Raw genomic sequence first — 27,104 nt, 5'->3', positions numbered from 1 at the left:
AAATTGGCGTCTAGTAACATCAAAGTCCCTTAATGGCTCATATCAAAGATTTAAACTTCATTTGTTTCTATCGTGACTCAGGAAGAGATTTAGTCGTGAGGCTCCTCTGATCTGCGGCTGTTTGAAATAAATAGAGATATAATTTGATTGACGTGCAAAAACTGTGTTTTAATTTAATTTGTAATTTCAAACAGAAAAGCTCAAAATGTTTTTTCTTGCCTTCACTTCAAGGCTGCAAAGACTAACAGCCGAGTTAGAAACTTTTAATGGAGTTGTGGTAGCTTTCAGCCGCTGCTTTAGTTCAGAGAGATGGAAGATGTGTTTTCAGGATTTATTTATGATTACACAATCCAATGAAAGGCAAGCGCTTCTATACACGGCACTTTATCCACAACACACCTTTTTACACACACACACACACACACACACACACACACACACACACTGTCTGAGTCTTTATATCTAAATATCTTTATATAATGTAAAACAGAACATCCTGAAATACACGTACTCCACATGTCAACACTGTAGTTTCCAGATACTAAACATGAAAAGCTCTCAAATCACCTCGGCCTCTGTTTTATTTTGACAAGCCGTCATGCAGTGCATAGAAGTGTCTTCTAGTCACCATCAGCTGAGGGATAACATATTTCATATCTTTGGGTTAAATAGCTGCAGTATTTATGTGTGAATCTAATGTTCAGACTAAAAAGGGGGAAATTAAAAGGATTGTATTCAGGCCACATGTTTCCATTACCTCATTATCCTCATCTCAACTAACCACAAGACGCCACCTTGGATTCCCGAGCTGCTGTAAGTGCTGAGTTGACAATGTTTTGGTTTCTGTTTATGCTAATGTAAATGTGATGTTGAGCAAAATCGACATCCTCATCACACCCTGTGCCAGTTACTGTAAACTTAGCGCCCTTATCACCACTTATTACAAAATTGCTCGTCCACGGCCATTGCCAAGTTGTCTGAGCGTCTCGACAGAATCGTCTCACTTTGTACTCCGGCTGTTTGGTAACAAGGTGTCTCCTTAATTCATATTTATACTTTGTGAAACTCCTGTTGCTTAAAGTATCTCCATAAGTCACGACCGGTGCCATGGAAGCTGCACCTCCAGTTTGAGGCACTGGAGCTTATTTAAAGACAATATTATCATCACTGGATGATAATTAAGGTCATATATTATGTATTTGTAAATTTGCAAAGCTCTCGATGTGATTAGTTTTGATGCAAAATATGTCAATTGAGTATTTGAATGCCCCGCAGGACGCCTGACGCCCTGCAGGGCCCCCGGCTGAACCCAAAGTTGGCCGTCCTCAGTACTTCTCTGTCTGACTCTGCTGTGTCAGGGTTCCCATCTGCTCCTGCGTCGGGTGTCACAGCTGAAGTTTCATATGTTCCTCAGTCGATTGCCGGGTTGTGAGTCCCAGTTGACATCTCGTCTCTTCCTGAGACAATGATCCCAGCCAATGGACGTCTGATCCTAAGCCCAGTGTCCCGGTTGAGGTCTTGTCTTTTCCCGAGTCGGGGGTCCCGGGCGTTGTGTCGTCTGTTCCTGAGTTGGGTGTCATGGCTGCTGTCTCGTCCGTTTCCGAGTCTTTTCCTGTTTCTGGGGTCCAACCAGACTGTTCCTGAGTCTGTTCTGGTCCCAGTTGACGATTTGCCTGGTCGTGTATCGGTTGAACCTCCGGGCTCAGTGCTCTCAGTCTTATGCCAGGTTTATTTTCTTTGCCATTTGCCGTTAAATATCCATAACAGCATTAAAGTTTAGTGTATGGGAAGTATCAAGGATGGGGGGGGGGGGCTCTGTTAAAAGCATTTATGCACCCATGGGCTCAGCTCCTTCTCCATTACGTCATAATTGTGACTGTGATTGCTCAAGGACATTTTTGAAGTCTTGTGCTCAATTTCATTAGTGGTCTCTGTAGTTTAATTCTGTAGCACTGCACCATATGAATTATCTGCCGGTGGTGCCAAATGGCTTTTGTTCCTGTTTCAGCAGAGCAGTGCCAGCCATGGAGCAGATAAGGACAACCATGGACAACTTTGACTGGTAGAGATTAAACAACCTGTTACATGCAGGAGTCGCAGCAGTCTCCATTCAGAGTTCCCTCTTTGTTGTCGAGCTTGTGATAAAGTAGTGGGGACTGGTTTAATAGCAGATGTAAGACAGGCTCTCTCTGGTGTCTCTGATGTCTTTGTAATGTAACAAGTACAGACATCTGTTGTCTCTTTTGTTTGGGCTCAAAAAGGCTGAAAATGATGTTCAAACTCAAATGAAAGACATGTTGAAAAGCACTCAACAGAACTCAGAAGATCGAAAGTAATAAACTCAAGGAAGGAGAACTGGGGAAACTCAAGTAGATCTGCTTGGAAACAGGATGTCACATCAGGGGACGTAAACAACAACAGATGCCAGGCTTCGTTAAAGGTAGAATCAAGCACACTTCACTTTTTAGAATAATGTGCATGGGGAAAAAAATCTGTTTTTCCATTTTCACTTTGCTTTGTTACTTTCTTTGCCACTCAAATACCATTAAGGTTTTACTACAATCATCCGTTCACTGAGAGTAATCCTGCTCGTCGCTCCCACTTCTTTTTCTTCTACTGTTTAATGCTGTCACATCTTTTGCAATTCGTCTGAAAGTCAGAACTGTCCAAGGAAATGCTTTCAAACTAAGGGTAATTCTTTTAGAATTCACGATGAACAACATTGTACCATGTATAACTGACAGTTACTGTTGAAGTAAGTGACCACAATGTTACAGAAGCACAGGCCAAGTTACTTATTCGTTTTCTTAAATTAGTTTAAAGTTTTCGTTAGACGTTTAGTCCCAGTTCCCAGACGTTTGTCCTCTGTACGCTAACTTAACCTCTGCTATGCTTCTATTCGGTCCGCGCAGTAGTTAGCGTCAACATCTTTCAACGTGCGTCCATGAATCTTTTTAAGAAGCACTTAAGAAGGGGGGTGTATTTGTTTGGCTGTTAAAGCAAAAACAATCTTTCTCCAGAATCACTTCCTCCTCCTTTGAACCGCCCAGTAATCAAGGACACGTGTCAATGTATTAACGCTCATGTGTTATTTTTTTTATTCCCAGGTAATTTATAAAGCACTTAGTTACCTTGTTAAGATAAGTGCCACAGATTTGTTCTTCTTTCAGTTTGAAGGATCGTTGAAAAGCAGTTTAAAAAATAAACTGTCACTGAGGAATAAAATTAGATACACGGCTTTTTCTATTCACCGTCAACCCTTCTCACTTTGTTATCAGTTTGATTGATGGAATAAACATAAGAAACATAAGAACATTGCGTGAATTATTCTACTGCCAGTTGGATTTGAAGGTGAAAACAGACGATGTCGCAGTGGCCATATCTTTTCCTCAAGGCTTTGGACTCAGAAATACAAAAACCTTATAGATTATGATGCATTTTCCTGTGTAAAAGAGCAAATATAAAGTATAAAGCAACAACGCAGCTTCCTGAAGGACGTTTTTCTCTCTGACAGCTCACACTTACAACACTGCCGTCCTCCTTTCCCGTCCACATTTAGAATCACTTAGCTCACATGTGCCGTTCCGCCAGGCAACCGACAAATTCCCTGTCATTACACGGTGCTGAAATCACAGGCAAAAATCACACTACTCTTCAAGGACAATCTCATCTCGCACGCCTCCTCGTCTGCAGGCTTTTCAAGGCCCCGAGACGTCGGGGGACAGATCAACAGGTGTAATGTGGTGATTGTGTGAACATGGGATGTTGTGCAGCTGCTATGAATAAAGTAAAGATCTGCAGGCAGCATCCGTCTCCTGTGATTCAGGCCGAGCTGTCATGTGAGTGACACGTCTCACGGGAATCACACCAACACCTTATGGTGGGAATAAAACCTGAGGATTACTGGAAACTTGAAGATACTAAACCCCAACGTGATGATTTATTTCCAGCAAGAAACATGTTTTAGGCCTTGTAGTCAAGAGGAGAGAGGAGCTCTGGACCTGAGAGAAGTTACAGACCGATTTTCATCTGTCATTTCTGAATATTTGTCATCTCACAGACATCAGACATCTGCAGGTCAGAGTAACGGCCTGTTGTAAAGCTTCAGTCTCGACAGCAGCTACATGATTTGCTGCCAACGTGCTCCTTCACCTCGTTCGCCTTTTTTCGAAGCAGCCTCTCTCCGGCAATCGTTCGCCTCACGTGAACTTTGTGCATGTCCTCCTTCCTCCTTGTCTAACTCCGTCTCTCCTTCTTTACTCTCATCCCAATATAATACGACACAATATGTACACAAGCAATGTGAATCTTAAGATGGTAGTATCGTTGGAGATGAGTATGTGTCAACCATTACTGAAAAGCAAAAAACCAGGCACAGGAAAAGTTCATCTCAGGGGCAATAACCCGCTCTCCTGCACTTTGAGACATTGGATTTTGTTTACTGGAAACTTTTTCCTACTCATGATGCTGGTTGGTTGTTCCTGAGAAGTTTGGTGCCTGAGAAGTTTGGTGCCTGTTCTACTTACAGGTTGTTGTTCTCGTGCTTTTTACCAACCTCACCGTGTCATTTTCAGCCACTGCAGGCGACTTGCTTCTGCTGCTGCTGCTGCCAGGCAACCAATGAAATCACTGCTTTAATTTGACAAAAGAAAACCAGAACTAAGAATCTACAGCCAGAGTCTGAGAGTGAGGTTTAATTTCCTGCCTGATGAGCTGTGGCTCTGCCGTCACGTTGTAAAATTAGAAAGACGGACTGACAAAAGATCCTTGAACAAAACACAAAGACTTTATATCTGAAGGTCGACACCAGCTGGATCTGGACTGGAGAGAACCTGCAGACTGGTTTACTTTCTACTTTATACCTCAGTTACTCATGACAGGCCCAAAAAATCATACACACTTTGATGTAAATACACTGGAAGTGAAACAAATCTTTCTGTCACTGTAAGATGCCAAAGTATTAAGTGTCTTTCTGCTCATTTGAAGTATTATTTACAAGGAAATTCAAATAGTACTTTGTGTTCTTTTCATTTGTCTGTTGGGGGGGGGGGGGGGACCATGTTAGGGACTTTTCATTTGTGATGTGAAAATAACTAAATAACAATTTTACAAGTTGTTTGCGATTCTTAAATAACTCGACACACACGAGAGCTTTTCAGTGATTTCTGGAACAACAAAGGTTTTTTTTTGTCAGGCAACACAGACTGTAGAGTGCAGAAGCTTATTATTCAGACTAGAAGTAGTAATTATGGTTATATTTCATTTATTCATAAAGGCTTTTTTTAGTTTGTGGAGCCACAGAGTTGGAATATAATATTTACTCTCAGCGTTAATATAAATAATGCTTGTCACCCGAAACCTTATTGCTATTTGAATGAGTTTGGTGTTTAATGCTCCGCACGTCTCATCCAGATAAGGAGGGAACATATATTTTCAATTTGCCACTTAAAGTCCTTACTTGCTGACACAGTTAAACTATTTAGACCAACTTCGCTAATCTGTGATAATCACACCGACTCATGATCACAATCTAAATGAGATGAAGTAAAGCTGAGAAGCAGTAAAGCCCTTACCTCACAGTCCCCTTGGTTTAAAAATCGAGCTGCACCAAGTTTCACACCTTCACAGATATCAGTTCCCTAAATATGCCGGATTTTTTCCATCAAGATCCATGATATTCGTTGGGAAACTCATCTCATAACACATCTGTCCGCATCTGGAAACTGAAGGTTTAATGTAAAATCACCTAACTCGACCAAATTACGTAGTTTACCTTATTTAAATAAATAACTTTGATGATTCATTTCTATTCCAGTGAGCATCTACTTCCTCCCAAAGCAAAACTGTTTTCAGAGAACAAAAAAAAGTTCCATTGATTCTGGAAGTATTTGTTTATGCAAAACACCCAAAACGGGCCGAGGGGAATACCAATCAGTTTAAGTATTCACGCTCTTTGTTGCTGGCGAGTGCGATCAATGTCTGTGAACACCTTTCATCCGCTGAAGGATAAACACCATGATGTAAAGAACCAGTAAATTACAGCAGAGGGAGAATCAAAGGCTGCGTTCAGGTTTATTTATTAAAATATGACAAAAGAAAACACACTTTGCTTCGTTAGGCTTTAAATTGTGATCAAAGTTGGGAAAACAGATCATTTAAACGAGGCCTTGAAGAGGATATATAAAGTAAACAGGTTTATATAAATGTACAATGGATCAATGGAAGTTTTACAGTGTCACATTTTCATCTGAAACAACGGAGACCCTGATTCAGGGACTGAATAGAAGTCGAATCCATTCAACAACTGTCACAAAGTTTTCATTTTATAAGACAAACAAATAAACAAAACATTACAAATCTAATAAACATACATTGTCTCCCAAACAAAAGACATCAAAATAAATGTTTTCACACACGACTTCTAGTTTGACGTTACAAAACATTACTTTAAACTAGATAAATATCTAAAAACTAAGAATCTTCCTCAAACAAAACAAGAGTATTACGTCTAGAAAACTTAATCAGTTTTAATATTTTGTGACATCCTGATAAGCTTCTTTTGTTTTTTCATCATTTTCATTGTTGTAAACAATATTGAAACATTGGCTGCAAGTTTAGGAAATAAACTTTACAATTATTTACAAAAGCATGTACAGAACTCACAAATATGCTCAATTATAATAATATTTATCTGTATATTTTTCCTATAATAATATAAAATGCATATATTTATATGTTAAAACGGAACATATTCTTCAAAGGGGCAAATTAAACCTTTTTTTTTTAGTTCAGAAAAAGATGCATCTGTTAAATATACTAAAAATCAAGCACCTGAAAAAGTGCCTCCTCATGTCAACAGGCTCCGAAGGAAACGTTGGCTCACTTAACTTCTTTGTACGAGTGGATTCTCAAGGACACGCGACAGCCGCCATTGTAATAAGGTCGTCAACTGTGGGTGAGCGCGCGCTTTAATCAATGAGAGAATGAGAAATACTCAGTGCAAGGTTAGCGCCCGTGGGATAACGAGAACACGGACGTTTTTCAAAAAAAAAAAATCCGTCTCTTGGGCAAACGCCTAATTAAAGTGAGAGAGGGGTTAAGAGAGATTCTGCTGTACTGAAAAAAAGAAGAGAAAAGACTAAATACAACAGGAGGAACAGATGATTCCCTCCCTTGATGCTATTATTCCACACTCTGCTGGGAGGCAGCGGTTGAGGTAATTAACTCCGCTGACATGTTGTGAATTCTCGCCGCTCAGGCTGAATTCTGGATGCTCAGATAGGCTGATTGAAAAAGTCCCATTTAGGTTTCAATCTTTAAATTATCCGCGTCGGACCATATTTCCACGGTATTAACGCTGATAATCGCTGTAATTTTACATTTGGCAGGAGATAATAGTCGAGGCTTACGCTCGGGCAACAGGCGCTAACCGCCCGTGCTCATTTTTCATTTTTCCTGTCGTGGAAAATAAATTAGCTGCTGTGTGGCCCACTTAAAGATGGAAAAACAAAAAATAATTATGAACGTCCGGGAGGTTAAATGAAACATAAACGAGTGCATCGCAGCGGAACTCAATATGAAAATGTCACAGTGCTGCAGGGAGTTCTGGTTTCGTGTAGTTTCAATGTTGTTGTCACCCTCAGGTTGTTTAGTCACGTGTGTGAAGGTTGTTCACAGGATAAAGTTTGATTGGCCTCGGTTGCTGATTCTAATCGACTCATGAGTTTAAAGTAAAGTAAATCTGTTGACTATTTTCCAAGATATATACATATATGGAAACTATCTGCTTCATTGAAAAGTAGAAATCTACATTTTAACATCTGTAAACGTTAAATCAGTTACAATTTCTTTCACTCGTTCACTTGATGACGTCTTTAATGTTCCAGTTGACAAATATTTGACTATAACAGAAATTACAGGTTGGGATTAAACTCTTCACATTATCTATATCAACTTTTCAATAAATATTTTGTTTATTATTACGTATTTGATATATTATGTTGAAAAAATATAATTTGAGAGTTTAAGTTTATTTAAAAGTAAATGTTATACTTTATTTGTTCTCTGTACATAGTTGTTCATGCTAGTATCGATATTTTCTTTCTGCTCCTTTTTTCTGCTGCTAGTATTGTTTATATATATTTTTTTTACATCTGTCTTCATATAATTTCATTTCACCTGAGTATAATGGCAATAAAGATGTTTCTGATTCTGAAAATCATGTTTTATGAACTTTTATATATTGTAAAATATCGTTAAGAAAAAATAAACACATTTGAACATCTTAAAAGGTAAAATATGTTTTTCTGCAATTAATCAACTTTACTGATTTGACTATCACATGTTGAACGAGAGTGGATTTCAGGCTGACAAACTTTAAATGGCAGTTTCAGAGTCACACAACCTGCATGACACACGACTGAAGAGAGAAGCAGGTTTTCAGCTTTTTAATTGAGTGCCTGCTTTGGCCTTGAGGTAAAAACCCACTGAAGAACACTCGTGCTTTCAGGTGGGCACGAGCGTGTGATTTAAGATAATGGAACAAATTTATATTCCGGGAGACTTCTGACATAGAGACGACCTCTAATCTGAGGCTATTCAGCTGCTAAACACTGCCCCATGTTCCCCAGTTTGTCTCTGACTGCGTCTGCCTGGTGTCTGAGCAGGAAGCAGAGCGCAGGGTTTTTTATTCCAGAGGAATTTTTCAGCGAGAACGAAGCAGAACAGTAAATTTTCCGGCCGAACAACGAGCTTGAAACTCGCTGTGAAGCTCCATAAACAGTGAGAGGAGCCGCAGGTTCAGGGGATAAATCTCTGCAGCAACATCACTATCACTTTTGTTTTTCACGTTGTCTTCACATTGTTCTCACAAAAATATCAATTATAGCCGCTAAGAGAATTTTATGAGATTACATCTTATTGTTCGATGCTATTTATGTTCAGCATCTTTTTATTTTCTGTAACAACCTGTCGATACAGTAGTTTTAATGTAGATTTAAAATGTAATTCTTATTTAAAGGAGACATATTATAATTTTAATCATTACTAGAAAAGGTTTTCATGCTCTAATGTTCAGAAAACACTTTCCTGGTACTGTCCATTACTGCAGATCCTCATTTCACTCCAGACAACAACACCGGAAAGGGAGAAGGAAAGAAACACTGAACCAGCATCATATGTCTCCTTTAAAAGCTTCAACAGGTAAATCACGCCTTGGGTTTTATTGTGAAACAGAAACAGGAAATGCGATTCATCCCTCACCTCGTATGGCCCCAACTGAAATTACCCAGAAATGTGTTTACGGGACGGGACGATGGAAATGTTCGATTTCTCTTTTATCAGCAGAAATGGCAAGAAAACAAGAAAAAGGACAGGCCTCCGTTTTCAAACCTGCAGTCACGTGACATCACTGCTCACGTTGCAGAACATCAGACCGTCGCCGCTCGTGGCTTTGATGGAAACGGGCCAATTATGGACTGATTGCTTTGCTCGAACAATAAACAATAATTCTGGAAGATGTAGCGTCAAAAACTCCAAAGCTCCTCTCGAGCCGTCACTGTCTCACGTCTCGTTGAGAGTTGGAATCACAGGGTGAAAGAAACACACAGATTTAGCTCCGGTAAAAAAAAAAACAATCCTGCTCGAGTTCGAATGAGTACTGACTGAGAAATAAACAAATCAAAAACAAGTTACCCGTCAATGTCAACCGCTGCTTTGTCGTTTGAATGCCACGAGTGTTTGCCTTTGAAAGCAGAGCGCTGAAGTACCCGCGCCTCGGCAACACTTGTACACAGTCAATACTTTGGTTGTTTTCTCTCAGCGTTGTGAAATACATGTTTACCACCCGCCCCCCCCCCCGACATCTGTGATGTCAAAGTGATATAACGGTCTAAATAAATGGAATTGAAAAAGATGACTGTGACATAACCTCCGATCATTTTCTACGGGGGGTCGTCTGGTGCGGCCGTGCCGAGGCCATTAGTATAATTGGAAGCCTGTTCAGATGTAAGACAAGAGTTTTAATCAATCAATGAAGTTGAGCTTGAGTGTCAACGGAGCACAACAGAGATGAATGGATCCGTACGACACCGTGCTTTGTTTTCTTCAGGCTTTTACACTGTGTTAAAGGACCAGAGCGACGAGAGAGCGTCTGAAGTTGGCTTGAAAAACTGTGAAACTGTTCAACGAACACTGTGTTTTCAGTCGATTCACGTCCGATTTTTTCAGCAACGCAGTCGTAGTTGCTGAAATGGGACAAACTCATTATTTACTGCTACGTCACATATTTGGACCAATCAGGATTAAAGGGGCTTTGACGTGGGGTCAGAATAGACAGAACATTTTTTTGCGGTTCCGGAATTATCTCCAAGTCAAATCCAGACCCACTTGGACCCGTAAACACACATGCAGATTTAGATGTTAAAAATACTGCACAACCATTTTTTAGTTTGTGATTCCTCCAGAAAAAGAAGTCTGACTGAACTTCTCCAGCGCTGCCTGCCCACGGTAAAGTTGATTTCGACCCGTACCATTTGTTTGGCAGAGGGAAACATCCACGAAAAACAAAAAAAAGCTAGAAGGCCAAGAAACCAACATTTTCCTGTCTGTGATCTCTGCTCTGTTCCAGAATCAGCGGGGCGCCTACACACAACAACCAGTGCAGTCGCAGTGGAGTTTGATTAGTTACATAAATTATTTATACGTTCTGGTGCAGCAACAAGTCAAACAGCGTGTTCGGTGCAGCCTTCAGGTTCCTCTCATGTTCGGATATAAAAGCACATGAATGCACCACAAATGGGAGAAAACCTTCTGAACTCAGCAGCGGGATCGTGTCGGGAGCATGTGAGGGCGACGCATGCAACGCTGACAGACAGATGAATGTCAGTGAACATAAACCCTCCTCGGTGAAAGTTATCTATTCATCAGGAGTTTATCAAAGTTATGAATAAACAATGTTCTCACGGAACAGTTGAATCAAGAGCTTGTTTGCATCTTTTCTTCTGGAGTTTTCAGTTTTGTGCAGCAAAGGTACTTTAATTCATCGAGAAACTCCTCCTTTGAATTACGTTTTGTTTAAACTTCTATAGTTACAATAAATTTGTATAATTTTCTAACGATAACTAGAATAAAAAACTATTAAAAACAAAGAGTCCTAAAGCCGCAGTGTACCAGGGACTGTAGAGAAAGATGGCTGACATGACAGCTCCCCAAAAGTGAAGCCAAATCTTCTTGATCGCTCCCTGGTGGCCGGCTGCAGTACAGGTACACTAATTATTTGATGCTATAAAAATACAGAGAAACGTCACGATTGGAAATTGAGACTGACTCACAATCGGTCATTTATCAGCAGAACCTTGATGCCACGACTGCTAATGAACAGACGGACGTGAAGACGCGTCGTCCATCTTTATTTACAGTCTATGGTACATGCATATAGAATCTGAGAACTCCCCCTAGTGGTGGTTTAGAGACAGCGGCAGACGGAGAGATTCATTAATTTGATCACACAATGAGTCCAGTTGCTGAGTAATCACGGTGAGGTGAGACCTCTACGGTAACTTGTCCGACTATGGTTCCACAGTTATAAAGTGACATTTCCTTTTATTAGACTTTGATTAGTTTCCACCTCTGAGAGTCACTTCCTGGCATTTGTGAATAATTCATCCGCTGCTTAATGGGCATAATAAAAGTGCGCTTGCTTTAAAGCTAATCCACCTAAGTATACACAATAACTGAAAAAGGTAGCAGTATAAAAATCAGCTTTACGAGCCCTCGCCATTGTCCACGTCTCTTTGTGAACAGGTTTCCTTTGAGAAGTTTTATTCCACACTTCTATAGCATCAATGCTTCTGCAGGAACATTTCATGATTGAATCCTCAGGAGCCTTCAACATGCAACATACCGCAACTCCCCAAAGAAATCTGTTATACAAGGTTGTAGCCCTGACTGCGGAGTACAGAGAATTATTTCTTTTAAAAGGGATTACATCCTGTAGACAAAGAACATATTTTCACAAACTCTCCTGCGTTCTTTGTCCTGGAAGCGCAATATTTAGATGTGGTTTCAAAAAACATGGGCAAAAAAAGTAGTGCTGACTCCAAATCCCCAGAGCTGCACGTGGGGTTTGATCATTTGTGGACTCCGGCTACAGTGTGTGTACGCCAAGAAAATGAAAATGTTCCACAGAAGTGAAACATTGATTTGCAGTAAATGTAGCCTCAACGAGTGAATTCAATTATAGGATGGATACCCCACAATGCTCCGCTACAGTGCGGAGTTCCGAGTTAATTATTTGGTTGACTAATGTGACGGCCTTGAGCTAGAGCAAGCAAGCAAAACCCATTTTTTCCCCGTTCTCCTCCATTGTTCGGGAAGAAAAGTGGAGCAGCAGGTGGCGAGAGCAGGTTTCTCTCAGAAGGTTCAGGGCGGGGGGGCTTGATCAGAAACTGGGAAGGAGGAATTTGTGAAAATCAACACGTTCATTGTGTCAAACTTTTCAATATCACATACCAACATGTGGCAGATTCAGAACGTTTTCAGACATCTTCACCTTTTGCTAACTTTATTGTGCAATATATTAGATTTTAAGCCATTATTGCACATTTATCCACACTCAATAGCACAACTATCTATCCATCTGTCTGTATGTGGCAAACATATCTCAAGAACAGGCCTGTGTATTGTTAAGGGCACAAGGAAGTGCAGAATTTAATTTGGTTCTATTTGGACACACGAAACGTTCAGTATAGATAAACTTTGAGTAAACAGTCGAGCGGCGCTCTGAAGCAGCGGCGGCTGACACTTCTCAACTCATCAACAGTGTTGTTTACAACAGCGGATTCTCCAGTACGGGTTGCTGCGCACTAAAGTGAGCTCCACTGAACTTGAAATGGTGAACAGCTCTTTGTGCCGCAGCTCAATTAGTGACAGGCTCCAGCCAAATTCCTAAAACACACGTTTTCACCTCGTCATTATGGCTCATTTTGTCTGGATTGTTGCCAAAATACGGACGGTTTAATCGGTTTGAATTAAATCTACAATACAAGACTATGAGCAAAAAGGAGAAGGGGTCTGGAAACTTTCTGAAGCCGCTAACGATCACATGATGCAGTGAGCTGGGTTCCACTCGAAAGCCTCATAACAACAAATACAACTCTTCACACACACACACACACACACACACGAGTGCCCACTCACACCAGAAAGTAACACAGCAAAATTCATGTCTGCTTAACAGTCGTATAGTCGGTGCTGGAAGCCTCACGTACCAACAAGAGCACAGAAACTGATGTGATGGCAAAGCAAGAAAAGCCCTGATCTAATGACCACTATGTGTATATACATCTACACACATATATACACATATAATGGTGATTTAATGCAACAGGTTATGTAGAATTTAGAAAGATGTCTGCAGAATTGTATGATTGATGAGTTGCATGATTAAAAGTCCAATGACGATTGAATTTGTGATTAATTACATCCAGCGACACAGTTTCGTTGACATGAAGCATTTGTCTCTTCAGTCACATCCATTTTAATTAGCACCCGGTCTGATATCATCCAGTTTTCATTAAAAAAATCCTAGTTTAACCCTCGTAATTACAACTCGGATTATGGAACCTGGTGCATAAATGAACCCCCATTTCATATTAACATATCATAAAGCCCCACACAAATATACTCTGCTTCCATGACTGAATCCATCACAGGGATTCTACAGAAATGAAGAGATTCTGGTCTGAATGCTGTTTTAAATACTGATGTGACCGAGCACTCGCTCACACAGCTGTAATTCACAATTTCATCATTAAGTCCACAAACAAGAAAGTTGATTTATGACCCCCGGGGCAGCAGGGGAGGCATTAAGCCCACATAACATGTACCACTTATGAGCACAACTGTTGTCTGCCAAGTGTGAGTAACGGTGCGAGCACAGAGCAGGTGCTGCTGGGAGAGAAACGCACTAATCAGCCCGTCAACTGACCCTTGGTAAATTACGGGCAGAACACAGAATAAAAACTAATTTCCCTTCGTGTCCGTGAGTAAAATAAACAAGGACAAACCCAACAAGGTAACTTGACCCTCTTCAATTATGGAAATTATTAGAGGTCTTGCTTCAAGGAGCAATGAGGTGGCCTGAAGGGAAAACACCCGGATGTTTGGATTCAAAAAGATTTAAGTATTTTAAGGTCAAACATGCAAAAAAGTTTGAGGGACAGTGCAGCAGAATAACCTTTTATATGTGATATTTGTCTTCCTTAGTTATTGGCATTTCATAAACACCTCCTTTGTTAAACTCAGAGGTGATTAATCATCTCTGACGTCTAAATCATCCACAGCTTAAATCAGCGACTTGATGATGCCTGAGGCCGTTTTGTCCCCTTGTGTTTGTGCAGATTCATCCCCGGATGATGAATGCACATCAGACTTCACCGGAGAACAGGGGGAATCCATCAGCGCACACAAACGCTTTGATACAGGCAGCTTGGCAAACTGTCTCTGAAGAGTTGAAGCTCAAACTCAGACATGTACGTGTTAAAGATGATTGAGAAGTGAAGCTTGATAAGGAGACAAAGCAGAAGACCACCCCCTCCAAAAAAAAAATAACATTCTGCTTTTTTCCTCCCTTGGATCGAAGAAGAAAAAATTCAGTCGAACAGACAAAAGCTCACTTTCTGCCACATGCAGTTTTTGTCGCCCCGCGATGCGAGTCAATGAGTGAAAGGACACACCAGTGAGATGAGCCGACGGCTGCCACTGTCAGAACAGCACAGTGTCTGGTTCTGGCTCAGCAGAGCAGCTGCTTTGATGCCCTGGGTGCAAAGACAGCTGAGTGCATTTTCTCACAGCCTTCACGGAGCACGGCATGCTGGGAAGGCCACAGCACGGAGGAGGCTTCAGCAGATTCATTGGGAGAAGCAGGCCTGTGGGTAGAAAGAAAACTTGTGAAATTATCTTTTTACTTTTTCCATTTTACTGCAGTTGTTATTTCATTAAACGTCTGTGCACCGCAGCTTCTCTCACAGGTTCAGGTTTGGATATTAAATATTGGCTTCGGAGTGGAAATGCAGCTTTGCAGGTTAACTTGTTGGTTCATTCAGGGGGAGCCAGAGAGTGAAGTACAGTAATTGCAGAAACGGCCCTCTACCACGCACACTGCACTACCTCTGCAAGCCCCCGGATTAAAGTCAAAATGTAAAATGAATTTATTTTATTTTATACATTTGAGTCGGAAAGTTTTACCACAGCCCAGGAACCATTTCACCTAAATAAGGAATATTCACCAATTTTCAGTCAGGAACACTTATAATTTGTGTTCAGGGTCTGAACTGGGACCTCGCTGTGCTGCCACATGCCCGAGGTAGAGAGAGGACGCCCCCCCCCCCCCCCCCCCCCCCCCCCCCCCCCCCCCCCCCTTCAGAGTGCATACATGAAAAGACTGCATCCGCATTATTAAGTCTTAGTTTTAGCATCACGTTTGCTATGTTCGAGCCTGTAGCCACACACAGTTTTGTAGAATCTCGATGACGCATTTTATGATTGGCTTTATAAGGGAAAGAAAATTAGGTTGTCTGTCGATAAAGGTGTCAGATTTAAAAAAGGCTCATATGTTCTGCCTTTACGTATGAAAAGAGAAATGCTTGTTTGAAAGAATGCAACCGTCTCCGTCCACATGAGTCCTTTAGGTTGACATGGTTGTTAATGCATCCACTAGAGGGCAGCGCATGAGTCAAGAGTTTCTCATGACAAACATGGCGACGGTTTTGTCCGATATGTTTGTATCCGTAAGTCTACAAATGCGGACAGAAGGTTCCATCCATTTCCACATACGTATCTAAAGTTGAGCTTAAATGAACCTTTAGTCGTAAAAAGCAAGATCTGGAGCGATTGTAGCTAAACATGAAAATACCGACGACGATGTTTCATCATCAGTTTTCAACTGCAGCATCCCTACGTCCTGTTTCCTCATCCAATAGAGAGCTTGGATTTGTAGAGTGAACTTCAGAAACCATTTGGATCAACAGTAAGAAATCATTCTGTTTAAACTCTGCATCATTTTACCTCGATTTACAATTCTATACAGACATATTTATTGATAAGAAAAGAAGAATCCTCACCATCGCCGTCTCCAGGCTCTGGGTAGACATCATCCGCATCCCACTCATAATTCTCATCAACAGAGGCCTTTCTCCTGGAGAGGTCACAGAACATCACATTATACCACGAGTAACTTCAGACAGGATGTTTACAGCATTCACATGCTCACTCATTAACATCTGCGAATGGCAGAGGGCTCCAAGTAAACAAAACATCTGGTCCAGCTGAGATGTTCAACTGTGTGTTGTCGAATATTTCTTGTGCAAGTAATGGATGTTTGTTGAATCGATTTCAAATCATTTAAATGTTTATTTTATTGTTTTTTGACCTGAAGTCAAAGCCTGATGTGCAAACTGAATAGGGAACTCGTGCATTTCAATACAGTTAAGTGCAAATGTATAAAAAGTCTCTTTGTCTTGGAAATCTGCTAAATTTAACTTTGAGTACGTGGAAGATAATTCAAATCTAAAATCCTGCACTTCTCTTTATTTCCTTCTACAATATTATATTAGACATTGTATATTAGCTTCACCTTGAAAGTCTTATATATATATATATCGACCACACAAAATCCTGTCGTGCCACAAATGCAAGCCCCCACATTTTCCTCTATAAAACATAATTTCTCATATTCATTACGTCCTTAATACCTTTGGCCGTGTTCCATTTGGTGACTGTGCTTGTCCTCTGTGTTGCCCTGGCTCTCCTCCACAGTCTCAGGTGAGCTGGTGAGTGTTGGGGAAAGTTGGCACAAAGACAGGCGTCCGTTAGCCGGCTCCATGCTGCCTCGCCCGCTGCTGGCGTAACTGTTGTAGTTGCTCCCGGACTCCAACACTCCCCTGTAGCCTCCTGCCTCCACATCCAGTGCCTCCTGGCCATTGTTGTTGGGGGGTAAGCATCTAGAAGCTTCCCTCGTTGTATCTAAGTAAGTTTCTGCATCGTCCACGGCCTCCTGGTGGTAAGTGATTGGCCATGTGGCGGAATTTGGAAAGATGGAGTCCTCTGGTCTTGGCTCGTAGTGGCGAGGCACGTCAGGATTTGGAATAAAGTTCTCTGGACTGCTGCCCGAGGATAAAGTGTTGATGGCAGGAGGTGAACAGGAGGCATCTTGGGTAGCAGACGGAGAATTTACAGGAGACTTTTTGGTAGGAAAACTCTGTGGTTCCCAGAATAGCGTGTCGGCATGACACGAGGATGCAACAGAACAGTTCTCTTGGCTTAGTGACTCTATCCACACATCAGGGGTTGTGAAATTGCTCAGTCTCCTTGAGTCCAGGCTACGACTTCGCTGCTTCGAGTGCCAGACTTTAGAGCCTCTGGGCCCAGCTCTCCAGAGTTGTGCTTCTGAACGTTGTGGAGAAGTTATAATCGGGTCCACAGAGGCAGGACTGCGGCAGTTGAGGCTTGTGCTCCTCCTCGCGTCTTCATACTGGCCTCTGTGAGTCAGCGAACGCCCGTGTTGCACATGAGAGGCGATTCTGTGGTGCAGCATCGGCTTTGTCGGCCGCGTTACACATACGTCCAACTCTGGCTCATCCACGCTCATCTCAGCACATGCATCACCACCTGCGGGCCTGTGGAACGAGGCCTCTGCTTTTAAAGAAACTGCACCGATAGTCGAATATGAGCTTTCTGTATATTTATTTCTACGGAAAGACGACATTGAGAGGCTGCCATGACTGAGACTGTTCTGTCTCTGTGCCTCAGAGCGTGAATGATTTGTTTGCATTTCTAAGACTGTGGATTGTGGTGAATGATCATAGCCCCGTGGTGCTGCCTCGACTCTTTCATGTCTCTGGTGCTTTGCAGGGAGATGTGGGAGAGTTAATGTCTCTCTGGAAAAACTGCCTGCCTCCGCATACTGGAGTGGGGTCTGACTGGTGAATGATGGAGCGAATCGGTGGTTGCCAGACTTAAAACAAGAGGCAATCGCAGGTGAAGATGTGCCGAGTGGAGGAGATACAAGTGGACAGGCTTCCCAGTGGACAGAGGATGAAGATAAAGGGCTTACGGATAAACCGCAGCTCTTCCTGCTTCCCTGAGGGTATCTGTGTGGCAACGTGCTGCTCTTATACTCCCAGACAAACTCATCATCGCCAGCCTCTCCCCTCTCCCAGTCTGTCTGCTCCCTCTTCATTTCCCTCATCGAGCCTCTGTCTAGCGTGTAACTCTGGAGCTCCCTCTCCAGCTCCTCCCTCTCCTGAGCCAGTTTCAGGCAGCGACTCAGGTTCCCTCGATCCCGCTCGTGCTCCATTTGCAGCACCAGGGCGCTGGCTGTTGTGGACGGCTGACCCAGGCCGGATCGGATATGTGGGAGCACAGGAAACGTGGGAGTTACTCCTCGGCCTTGGTGAGGAATCGTGGCCAAACTAGTGTTGGAGCACAGGCTGCTCATGTCGGGAAAGCCATCGTAGCTTGCCTTCTGATTCCAGATGTAAGCATTATGGTGGGGCAGGTGCGGGACCATGCCACAGATTTGGCTTGTGGAGGTGGCCTCCGCTGGTTTGAGAGGAGGGAGATCAACAGAAAGCACAAAAGGTCGTTCTTTCCTGTCTTCCCCTCCGGAGTACAGCGACACAGACCTTCGGACTCTGCTACCCTGGTGATACCTTAAACTCTTCCTGCTGTGAACACTTAATGTGTCAGGGTCATAAGGTGTGAAGCGCCCGTCTGGACCCCTGGAGATCATCTCAATCGGAGGAGAAATCGGGGAGGAAGTTGTCCTGGTAAGACGGCCCCTGCTGGGGTACAACGGGAGATGCTTCCGCCGATTAGGATTCTCAGCGCCGGAGGAGAAACAGTCTGTCTGCGAGGAGGAGGAGGAGGTGGTGGCGGTGGTGGTGGTGGAGGAAGTGGTGGGATAGAGGCTGCTGGCTGGAAGAAGGCTTTTCTTCAGCACACTGTCTGGACTACCGGTGCCTGGAGTCTTTCTGTGAGAGAAAGAGAGAGGGGGAGGGAGTGGGGGTGACGGAAGAAAATTGTAAAGAAAAATCGGAGGTGTGAGAGGAAGAGAAAACAGAAGCGGAGAAAATAAGATTTGAGTGAGAGTGAAGGAGGGGGCCGGAGACGTGCAGACTGAGCGAGACCGAAAAACAGCGGCGGCAAAAGCAATACATGGAAATGAGGAAGAAAAGAAGATGTGAAGGAGGAAACAAGCGAGTCGCTGGCATTTTCACCATGTTTGAGTTTTGTGCGGAAAGCAGAGGGAAAGGTCAACGGGAGGTTTTATCATGAAATGATGAAGGGGTACTTACATGGATGGGGAGCATTTATAGATGGCTGGAGGGGGCTCTGAAAGGGAGGGAGCGGGGCAAGATGGTATCGGACTCATTAGGATACAACCACACTGACCAAGAAGTAAAAACATAATCAACCCCAATAAGAGCCCATTAAAGGGCCCAAGGCACCCGGGCTTGTCCAAAAAGTTAATTACACTTACATTTATCAGCCACTAATGAGAAATTACCCTAATTAGCAAGTAATGTAAATGACATCAATAACTTTTACAAGGGAATGGACGAGCAGGAGACAAGAGGAGCGCCAAATCCATGCAGAGGGGTATGATTTATGTAATGGATTGAAAGTGCCTTCAATATTTTATTGAATAAATGATGATATTCATGATGCAGTTCATCAAAGTGAGTGTCTGCTAAGTCTCAGGAGTGGGGGGCACTTTACCATCCTTCTTCCTTCTGCGGCGCTGGTTCCTCCTGTGGCTGATGACACAGGCGGCCCCCAGCAGCAAGACCAGTGCCAAGCACATGAAGCCGACCCCGCCCAGCACGCCGGCCAGTAATGGCTCCGGGACGAACTCCAGGAGTCGGGATGTGCCGGGGTAGATCTCCATCGCTGTGACATCATTTCATCAGTGATGTAATTCAGTGGAAAAGAACATAAGCAGTGAACTTAGTGAGAGTGTAGAGTCAGCTATGACCATAAAAAACTAGAAATGATTTAGTGAAAGGAAAAGTTTCTTTCCACCGTTGAAACACACTTCAGAGCATTAAAAAGAATATATATATATATATTTCAACATTATATAATGTTATTAACTATAAAAATGCATTTTGCAGTCATTTAAAATACAGACGTGTTTAGAACAGACACTGCACTAGTTAATCTATAAATTCAAAATATAAAAAAAGATATATTTTAACATTACTTTTCATTCGAGAGGAAAAAAACGCTTTGTTCATCAAGTTGTACAATTATCTGATCATAAGCCGCCTGCGATCCCTCAGTTTGACGACTCTGTGCCACGTCTCATTCACATTCGAGTCACATTCTCCATAGAATCAGAAAGCACGAGTATCAATTCCATCACTAGCCCTTTTGAAAAATTATTAGTGGAGCTATTTCTATCATCCAGCCTCCTAATGGACGGCGTTCCCTGGGGCCCTGCTCTAATTTGGATCCAACACTGGGAACAGTGGGACGGGAAGAAATAGAGGAGGAGAGAAAAAGAGTTTAGAGAAGGAGAATGAGGGGGGGCTGAAACAGAGGGTGGGGCGGGGAATACGAAAAGGGGGCAAGGTTGCTCTGGAACACCTACCCATGGTGGAGACATTGACTGATGGACTGGGCTCGCTCAGCAACTCCCCGCGACGAGATATCAGCCGCAGCTCGTACACACAATCCTGAGGGCAGCATCCACACACACACACACAGACACACACACACAGACACACAGTGGGGAGGACAGAGGATGAAACCACACTTTGTCAACACGGGACTGTGCCTGCAATGCTAATGAAGTTCATTTGAATTCAAGTAGGCCTATATAGGAGAGAAAAAGGGAGGATGAAAGGGGTGGAAAGCAGAAACGGCAGCACACGCAGATTGAAAGACAACAGAAAAGTGATAACTGCCACATCGAGTGCATGAGACTGAGAGTCTACACGGTGGTATAGCCTAGATACAAATCTCTAAGGCATTCAACAAGCACCGTGGACTGATTAGTCTCAGGGGAAGCAGAGCGAGGGGCTTGTTACCTTGTGCAGACCCGGAACCACTATCTCGCTACTGTTGGCAGCGATGTCCTCGACCAGATTAAACCAGTCGCCTTGCTGGGCACGGGACTGGAGAACAAAGCCCGTGATGGGGGGGCGCTGCTCTTCAGGAAGGGCCCACTGCAGGACGACACCTGCTGGGCCCGGATCAGCTGACAGCGACACGGGAGGCTTTAGTTTGCTTCTCCTCGGCGGAGGATCTGTCACATGGGGGAAGGAGGAAAAGATCCGATCAGCTGATCAGCCGGATACGCTCAGGCGGAAAATTTCTAACCACAGCGTTGGAAATTGCTACTGTCACAGATGTGAGGGCGTGAGGGGGAAGGACCGGGGTCGATGTTCGAGTCCAACAAACCTGCAATTAGCAGTTCACTGTTCGATAAAGACCAACATGCTGTGACGTAACTTTTACTGTATTTCATAAGTTTCCTGCTGCAACGTTTTAATCACAAACTACTTCGGGCTTGAAGAATTGATGACGGCTGATTATGTATAAATGTTTATTTGGGAGATTTCATCGAACCAAACTTGATGTCAATCGAAATGCACCCAACACGGATTGTGGTGGGATTTATGACCTCTACTGCAGACAGCCACCAGGGGGCGATCAAGATGGAGCTATGTCATCCATGCATATATACAGTCTACAGTTTTAGACCCGTGCAGATGTAATTTGAGTTGCACAGACCGATCACATCTCAACGTGGACACTGGACACGCATGTTAACACCAGGTGTGAATGTAATCAGGTCTAGATACGATCCGGAAAGGAGATGAACTTTAATGCTGAGCGTAAATGGAGTCAACAGCCGCGCCCGCAGCTCTGCGAGGCTGCACTTAGGCACAGAGGTGGTTAGAGGCAAATGCTAACATGCTCTGACAATGCTAACACCCTGACCTTTAGCAGATGCCGCTTGATGGATCAAAGTTGTGTGTATTCTTCCTGAGAGGGGACACAAACGCCTGCACCCGACTTCTTTGTGAATTTTGTTCCAGAATTCATTTTGACTGACAGACAAACATGGACGTCGGTGCAGCCGGAGGTTTATGTTGGAGGAGTTACATGTGGCCAAGAGAGGAAGGAAGCGTGAAGTTAAGTTTGGTCCTCGAGGCTGAACTGTGATCGTTGAGAAGTGTTAAGGAGCGGTTCCTTCTTCTGTGGTTGGGCACAAACTGTGGCTTTTAGCTAGCATATTAAATAGACAACAGCCAAGTTTAATTTTGGCCTTTGGGCAAGTTACTCATGGAAATAAATTTCATTAACCACAGCTCATATAATCTGCTCCTGGCCACATCTGTCATTGAGCTGAAAAGAAAAAAAACGACAAAAATACGAAAAAGCCTGCGAGCTGAATGTTTCGCACTTTGTTCATTAACAATAAAAACGCCTGAGGAGAAACACAGTATTTGGTACGAGACTTTTTAGATGAAACTGGGAATGTTACCAACCTAAAGTCCGCGCGTTGGCGATCTCGCTGAAGGGCCCCGTGCCCATCTTGTTGTGCGACAGGATGCTGAACTGGTAATCGGTGGCGGGAGACAGTCCCGTCACCTGCAGCCTGGCGCCGGAGGACGGGGGCACGGCCACGGAGAACCACGCCTGCTTCCCATCATCATCATCATCACCGCTCGCTGAAATCTTCTTCACCCTGCCGAGAGCGGGAGAGACCGAGAGATAAGAAGTGAGAACAAAAAAAGCGGCGGGGAACTCTGGGAGTCTGGTTTTATGAAACATGACAGAAAAGTAGGTTTCATTAATCATTCATGTTCATCATCGACTCCAAATTTGTGGCAAAGACAGCTCTGACACATCCCTGCTACTGTAGAGACAGCCTGCACTCTCATTATTTATATACAATTATAGAAATGTATATATCTCAGATGTTTAGGTTCTTACCATAGCTGACATTCTTCAGATCTATTTACACGGAGCTCTTCTTCATACATTAATATCAAAGAAAGCTTTTCTTGCTTTTCAAAGCATTCGGCTGTTCAGAAGTGATATTTTTCTTTTATGATCAAATAGAAAAGGGATAGAAAATTACTCACATTGACAGAGTTGTGACGTCTTTTCCTTTATAATAACAGGGTCATTTAAATGAAGCATAATAAACTCTGCCAAGGATGTTATAGTTTCTTCTGCATTTATTAGTTTCAGTCTGTTAGTTGGCAGGATTACACAAAAGCTACCGGACAGATTACCATGAAACCTAGTAGAAGGCTGCGGTACAGGTCAGGAAAGAACCCAATATATTTGGTACAGATCCGACTCATGAGGCAGATCCAGGAATTATATTTTCAGAAAAACATAATTTCATTCAATTCATGTATCCAGATAGAAAATAATAAATAAAATAATCCTGCATGTTAAGGGGACTGATATTTATGAGCAGTTTGTTGCAGAACCAAATTAAAATCTGGATCCAGTGAACTTTAATGTGGTTTCACAAGGAGACTGCCGGGCCTTCGGGGGGGAAGTGTGCTCTCTACTTGTTACCCTTCTACTTCAAGTATGCGGTGAGAATATTTGTCCTTTGAGCTTTCACAACTGTAAAACCTGTCTGCTATCATTATTATCCTTCATGAGAAACTCAGAGACAGCTGCGGTTGACGTGCCGGTGGGAAAACCTTCCCTCTACACCCTGTTAAAGTTCTTACACTACACGGCAAAGAAAAACCTAAAGTGTTGATTGTCTGATTTCTCATAAAAACAGTGTATCTACCTCATAATCCGTGGCCGTGACACGTCGGGCTGTCAGAAGCTTGTTTACACTGATTGACTGATCTATTTTTACCCTTTTAATGTAATTTCTATTTATTTCTATGCCGCGGCGATGAGCCACTTCCCTCTCAGGGATTAAGATATAGCTCATCTCATATTCATCTGATGTTCGCTCCCAGGTTACAATGTGATTAAGACGAGCATTAGGAGAACTTTTCTGGATACTCAAAGGAAAACACAATAATCTATATACGTTTTTTATTAGATTAGGGAAACTTTAAAAACTCTAAAAACATTTTATCACTTTGTGATACGTAATGTCCGTTCATTATAAGTGTGATACGGGAATGTTTTTTGTATTTAATGTCCTTACAATATGGTTGTGGTTGGTTTTTATCCAACTGGCTGCAGCTGGACTTCCCTTTTATCCATCGTTCTCTTTTTTAATTTAGCTCATGCACATCTAAAACACTGTGTTCTTGTTTTCTAAGCCAATATAAAAGCCTTGATTAACAAGAAACAAACGTCTTGTGTTCTGTGTAGTCGGTAAACTCCCATTGCATGGCCACTGCATTACAAAGCTACGCTCTGCAGCAGAGTGGTTTTCTTATTTTATTTATTTATTTATTGTAGCTGCCAAGAAGTGATAACAGATAAATGAATTCCTCATCCCGGAGATCAATAGTGCAATACCAGCGTTGTCGATGGCTGCCATGGTTACAGCACGAGAAGAAAGTGGGAGGCTTCACACCTACCAAACTGAGAATGTCTGCGCGGATCCTCCATCAAAGCCGGCCTCCCAGGATACGTTGGCCTGCCTCACCCCTGGAGAGACGGACAGAGAGGTAGCCGGATGGGGACTGGTGCCTGTAATGGAGCAAGCGGAGAGGAGTTGATGGAAATCAGCCAGCACTTCAACTACCTGATACCACTAGAGTTTAGAGGCCATCTCTAGATGTGCCACATTTATCCGTCGGAGGCGGAGTGGAGGCACAGGCATCCGTCCTGTGCCGGGTATAATAGGAGGGTTCATAGAAAGCAACATGAAAAAAAAAACATAAATAAAAAATGTGGAAAGGCTCATGTAACAGCAGACTGACTCTTGAATTTTGAATTATGTCAGATGGGAATCCTCCTCCTGTTTGCACTCACCGAGGACAAAGACTTGTGTGCTGGCCTTCACCGAGGCGACGCGGTTAGTGACACTGCACTCCCACGCCCCCTGGTGGTCCTTGGTGAGAGGCTGCAGCAGGAGGGAACCGTTGGGCTCTATGGCGTAAGCGATGCTGCGAGTCAGGTCCACCTACGAAAAACACAAACAGACCATCCACAGGTGGGAGAAAACTGTTAAAATACACAGTGTGTACACAGTGGAAGGAAAATAATCACATTTTCAAAATCACAATATAACTGAAGTTCTATTAACTGTGCACGTGTCATAATTTAACTGAGAATAGCTCCAACTACCAATTAAATCTGCCCAAGAGATAAACCAGCCTCACACATGTGTTGTTGTGTGTGTGTGTGTCTGTCAGCATGTCTGTTACTGTCAGCTCTATCATTATACACTGAGTTTATCTACGATAATGGCCATCAATAATAACAACTATCCATCATCGAGGAAGAATGAGGTTGTGTAACCACAAAGCAGTCACGTGATTTCTGTTTACCGTCATTTAGAGCAGCAGAGAGAGAGAGAGACCTTCGCCCTAGACACAGAGTCTATAGTGAAAGGTGTCGGTTTTGTGTATTACTGTAGATACCAATTCAATATTGCTGTCAAACATGTCTCTTTACAGTCTATTCACATGTGAAAAATAAGCGAGATGCCGAAACCCTAGAAAAGCAGCGAGGCGAGAGACCCACACGTGGCCGTTCCAGCGTGTTAACACCGGCGCCGAAATGAAAACCAAGATGTTTGGAACACATCAATCCACACGCACACGGGCATTGAAGAGTAAAACACACCCAGGCTGAAAATCAAAGTGTTGCACCTCTGAACGAACCCAGCATCGATACGTGCACGACAATATTCTGATATTAACCAGAGAAACAATAATCTTAAACAAGAGCAATAGCAGGTTCTGATGAGCTTCACCCAGATAACGTCACACAGCAGTATTCAGACTTCAGTCCCATTATGTAGATGTGTGTAGTCAGAATATTGGTGTCCATATAACCGTAGTCACGAGTGCTGTGGTCGTGAGTTTGCTCTGTTGTCTGTGTTGTTTGAGCTTCGTCTGACTGTTGCCTGACTGTTATCTCTGTGTTGTCACTGTGTTGTCAGGGCATCGTCACGGCATTGCAGCAATGTTGTCACAGTGTTTTCTCAAATCACTGTCACAGTCTCGTCTGAGTGTTGTCACATTGTTTTCATATCTTTTACCCAGTGTTGTCACATGGCCCTGCACAGCAGCACAAACACAAGTTTTTTTTCCCGGCGGCGGGTTGTGAACTGGTTCTCTAAAGTCCCAGTGAAACCGCAGTTACAGGCTCTTTCACTTCAGTAATATAATGTATTTGTGATTGAAACAGAACACAGGGGAGGTGCATAACGATGGGAGGGATTTGATTAAATTCTTCAGATGTGATGGGCGAGCGCTCAGCTTATTGTGATGAATAGATGAATAAATTAGACCTGGACCACGCTTCCTTTTGGAAATCTAAACATGGCTTTTTCTAGATGACACACAACCCCTGCGTGATGCTGCCGACTAGCATCCAACAGCTAAGAGCTAAGTGCAGCCATCACGAGATTGAAAGTTGGAGAATTTGTTTTTTTATTCCACTTTGAAGGTCTCGCAGGGCGGATTGAAGCAGTGGGAATAATCTTCCATACTGTCTATGTCTACTCTAGACCATGTGTTTTGGTATGTGCACAATTCCACAGGTATCTCCTGCTGCAGGCTAAAGTGCAATGTGTCCATCGTGGACAATGCTCCCCGCCCACTGCACAGCAGCTTCACAAAGCAGAGGAGTTCAGTCAGTCGCTGTCTCTACAGACCGAGGGAGTCTTTTGTCCCTGAGGCCATAAAGACTCTTCAATGCCTCCCAGCAAAGGTGGAATTATAGTGACTATCATCCTGGCTCTGCTGCTGAACTGTCAGTCACTGGCTATGTTGGCCCTTTGTGCAAAACTCTGCAGTCTCCTATATTTTCTTTTATGGTCATATATTTATCAATTTCAGCACTTTACTCTTATATACACGTTAATATTCTTGTTTGTGTATTCTCGCTACTATTGAAAGGTGTTTTGTCACTGTTTTTTCAGT

At 43.0% G+C, this 27,104-nt stretch overlaps 1 protein-coding gene and 1 long non-coding RNA gene across 4 annotated transcripts in view; one reads left to right on the top strand and one right to left on the bottom strand.

Annotated features, from left to right (window-relative positions):
• Positions 1-395: 395 nt before the first annotated feature.
• igsf9a (immunoglobulin superfamily, member 9a) overlaps positions 396-27,104 on the bottom strand; it is a 59,667-nt gene continuing 32,958 nt past the window's right edge. For 2 of the 3 annotated variants that reach the window (XM_034602279.1, XM_034602280.1), the window contains exons 12-21: positions 24,985-25,135; positions 24,588-24,699; positions 22,560-22,759; positions 21,093-21,310; positions 20,654-20,738; positions 19,780-19,950; positions 19,356-19,392; positions 16,752-19,031; positions 16,122-16,195; positions 12,632-14,927 (exon numbers count right to left, since the gene is read on the bottom strand). In XM_034602279.1, coding sequence (XP_034458170.1) covers positions 14,764-14,927; positions 16,122-16,195; positions 16,752-19,031; positions 19,356-19,392; positions 19,780-19,950; positions 20,654-20,738; positions 21,093-21,310; positions 22,560-22,759; positions 24,588-24,699; positions 24,985-25,135 — 3,492 coding nt within the window. In that variant the 3' untranslated portion in view covers positions 12,632-14,763. Of the gene's footprint in view, positions 449-12,631; positions 14,928-16,121; positions 16,196-16,751; positions 19,032-19,355; positions 19,393-19,779; positions 19,951-20,653; positions 20,739-21,092; positions 21,311-22,559; positions 22,760-24,587; positions 24,700-24,984; positions 25,136-27,104 lie in introns of those variants that run through there. The other variant, XR_004615625.1, reaches the window with a different exon arrangement.
• LOC117771657 lies at positions 10,398-11,208 on the top strand. The gene is made up of 2 exons (XR_004615626.1): positions 10,398-11,086; positions 11,125-11,208. It is a non-coding gene; the product is annotated as an uncharacterized LOC117771657 (long non-coding RNA).

The sequence above is a fragment of the Hippoglossus hippoglossus genome, chromosome 12 (genome assembly GCF_009819705.1).
Source record: "Hippoglossus hippoglossus isolate fHipHip1 chromosome 12, fHipHip1.pri, whole genome shotgun sequence".
Lineage (NCBI taxonomy): Eukaryota > Metazoa > Chordata > Actinopteri > Pleuronectiformes > Pleuronectidae > Hippoglossus > Hippoglossus hippoglossus.
Note: the sequence above shows the minus strand (reverse complement) of the source record. Positions and strands in the feature narration are given on the sequence as shown.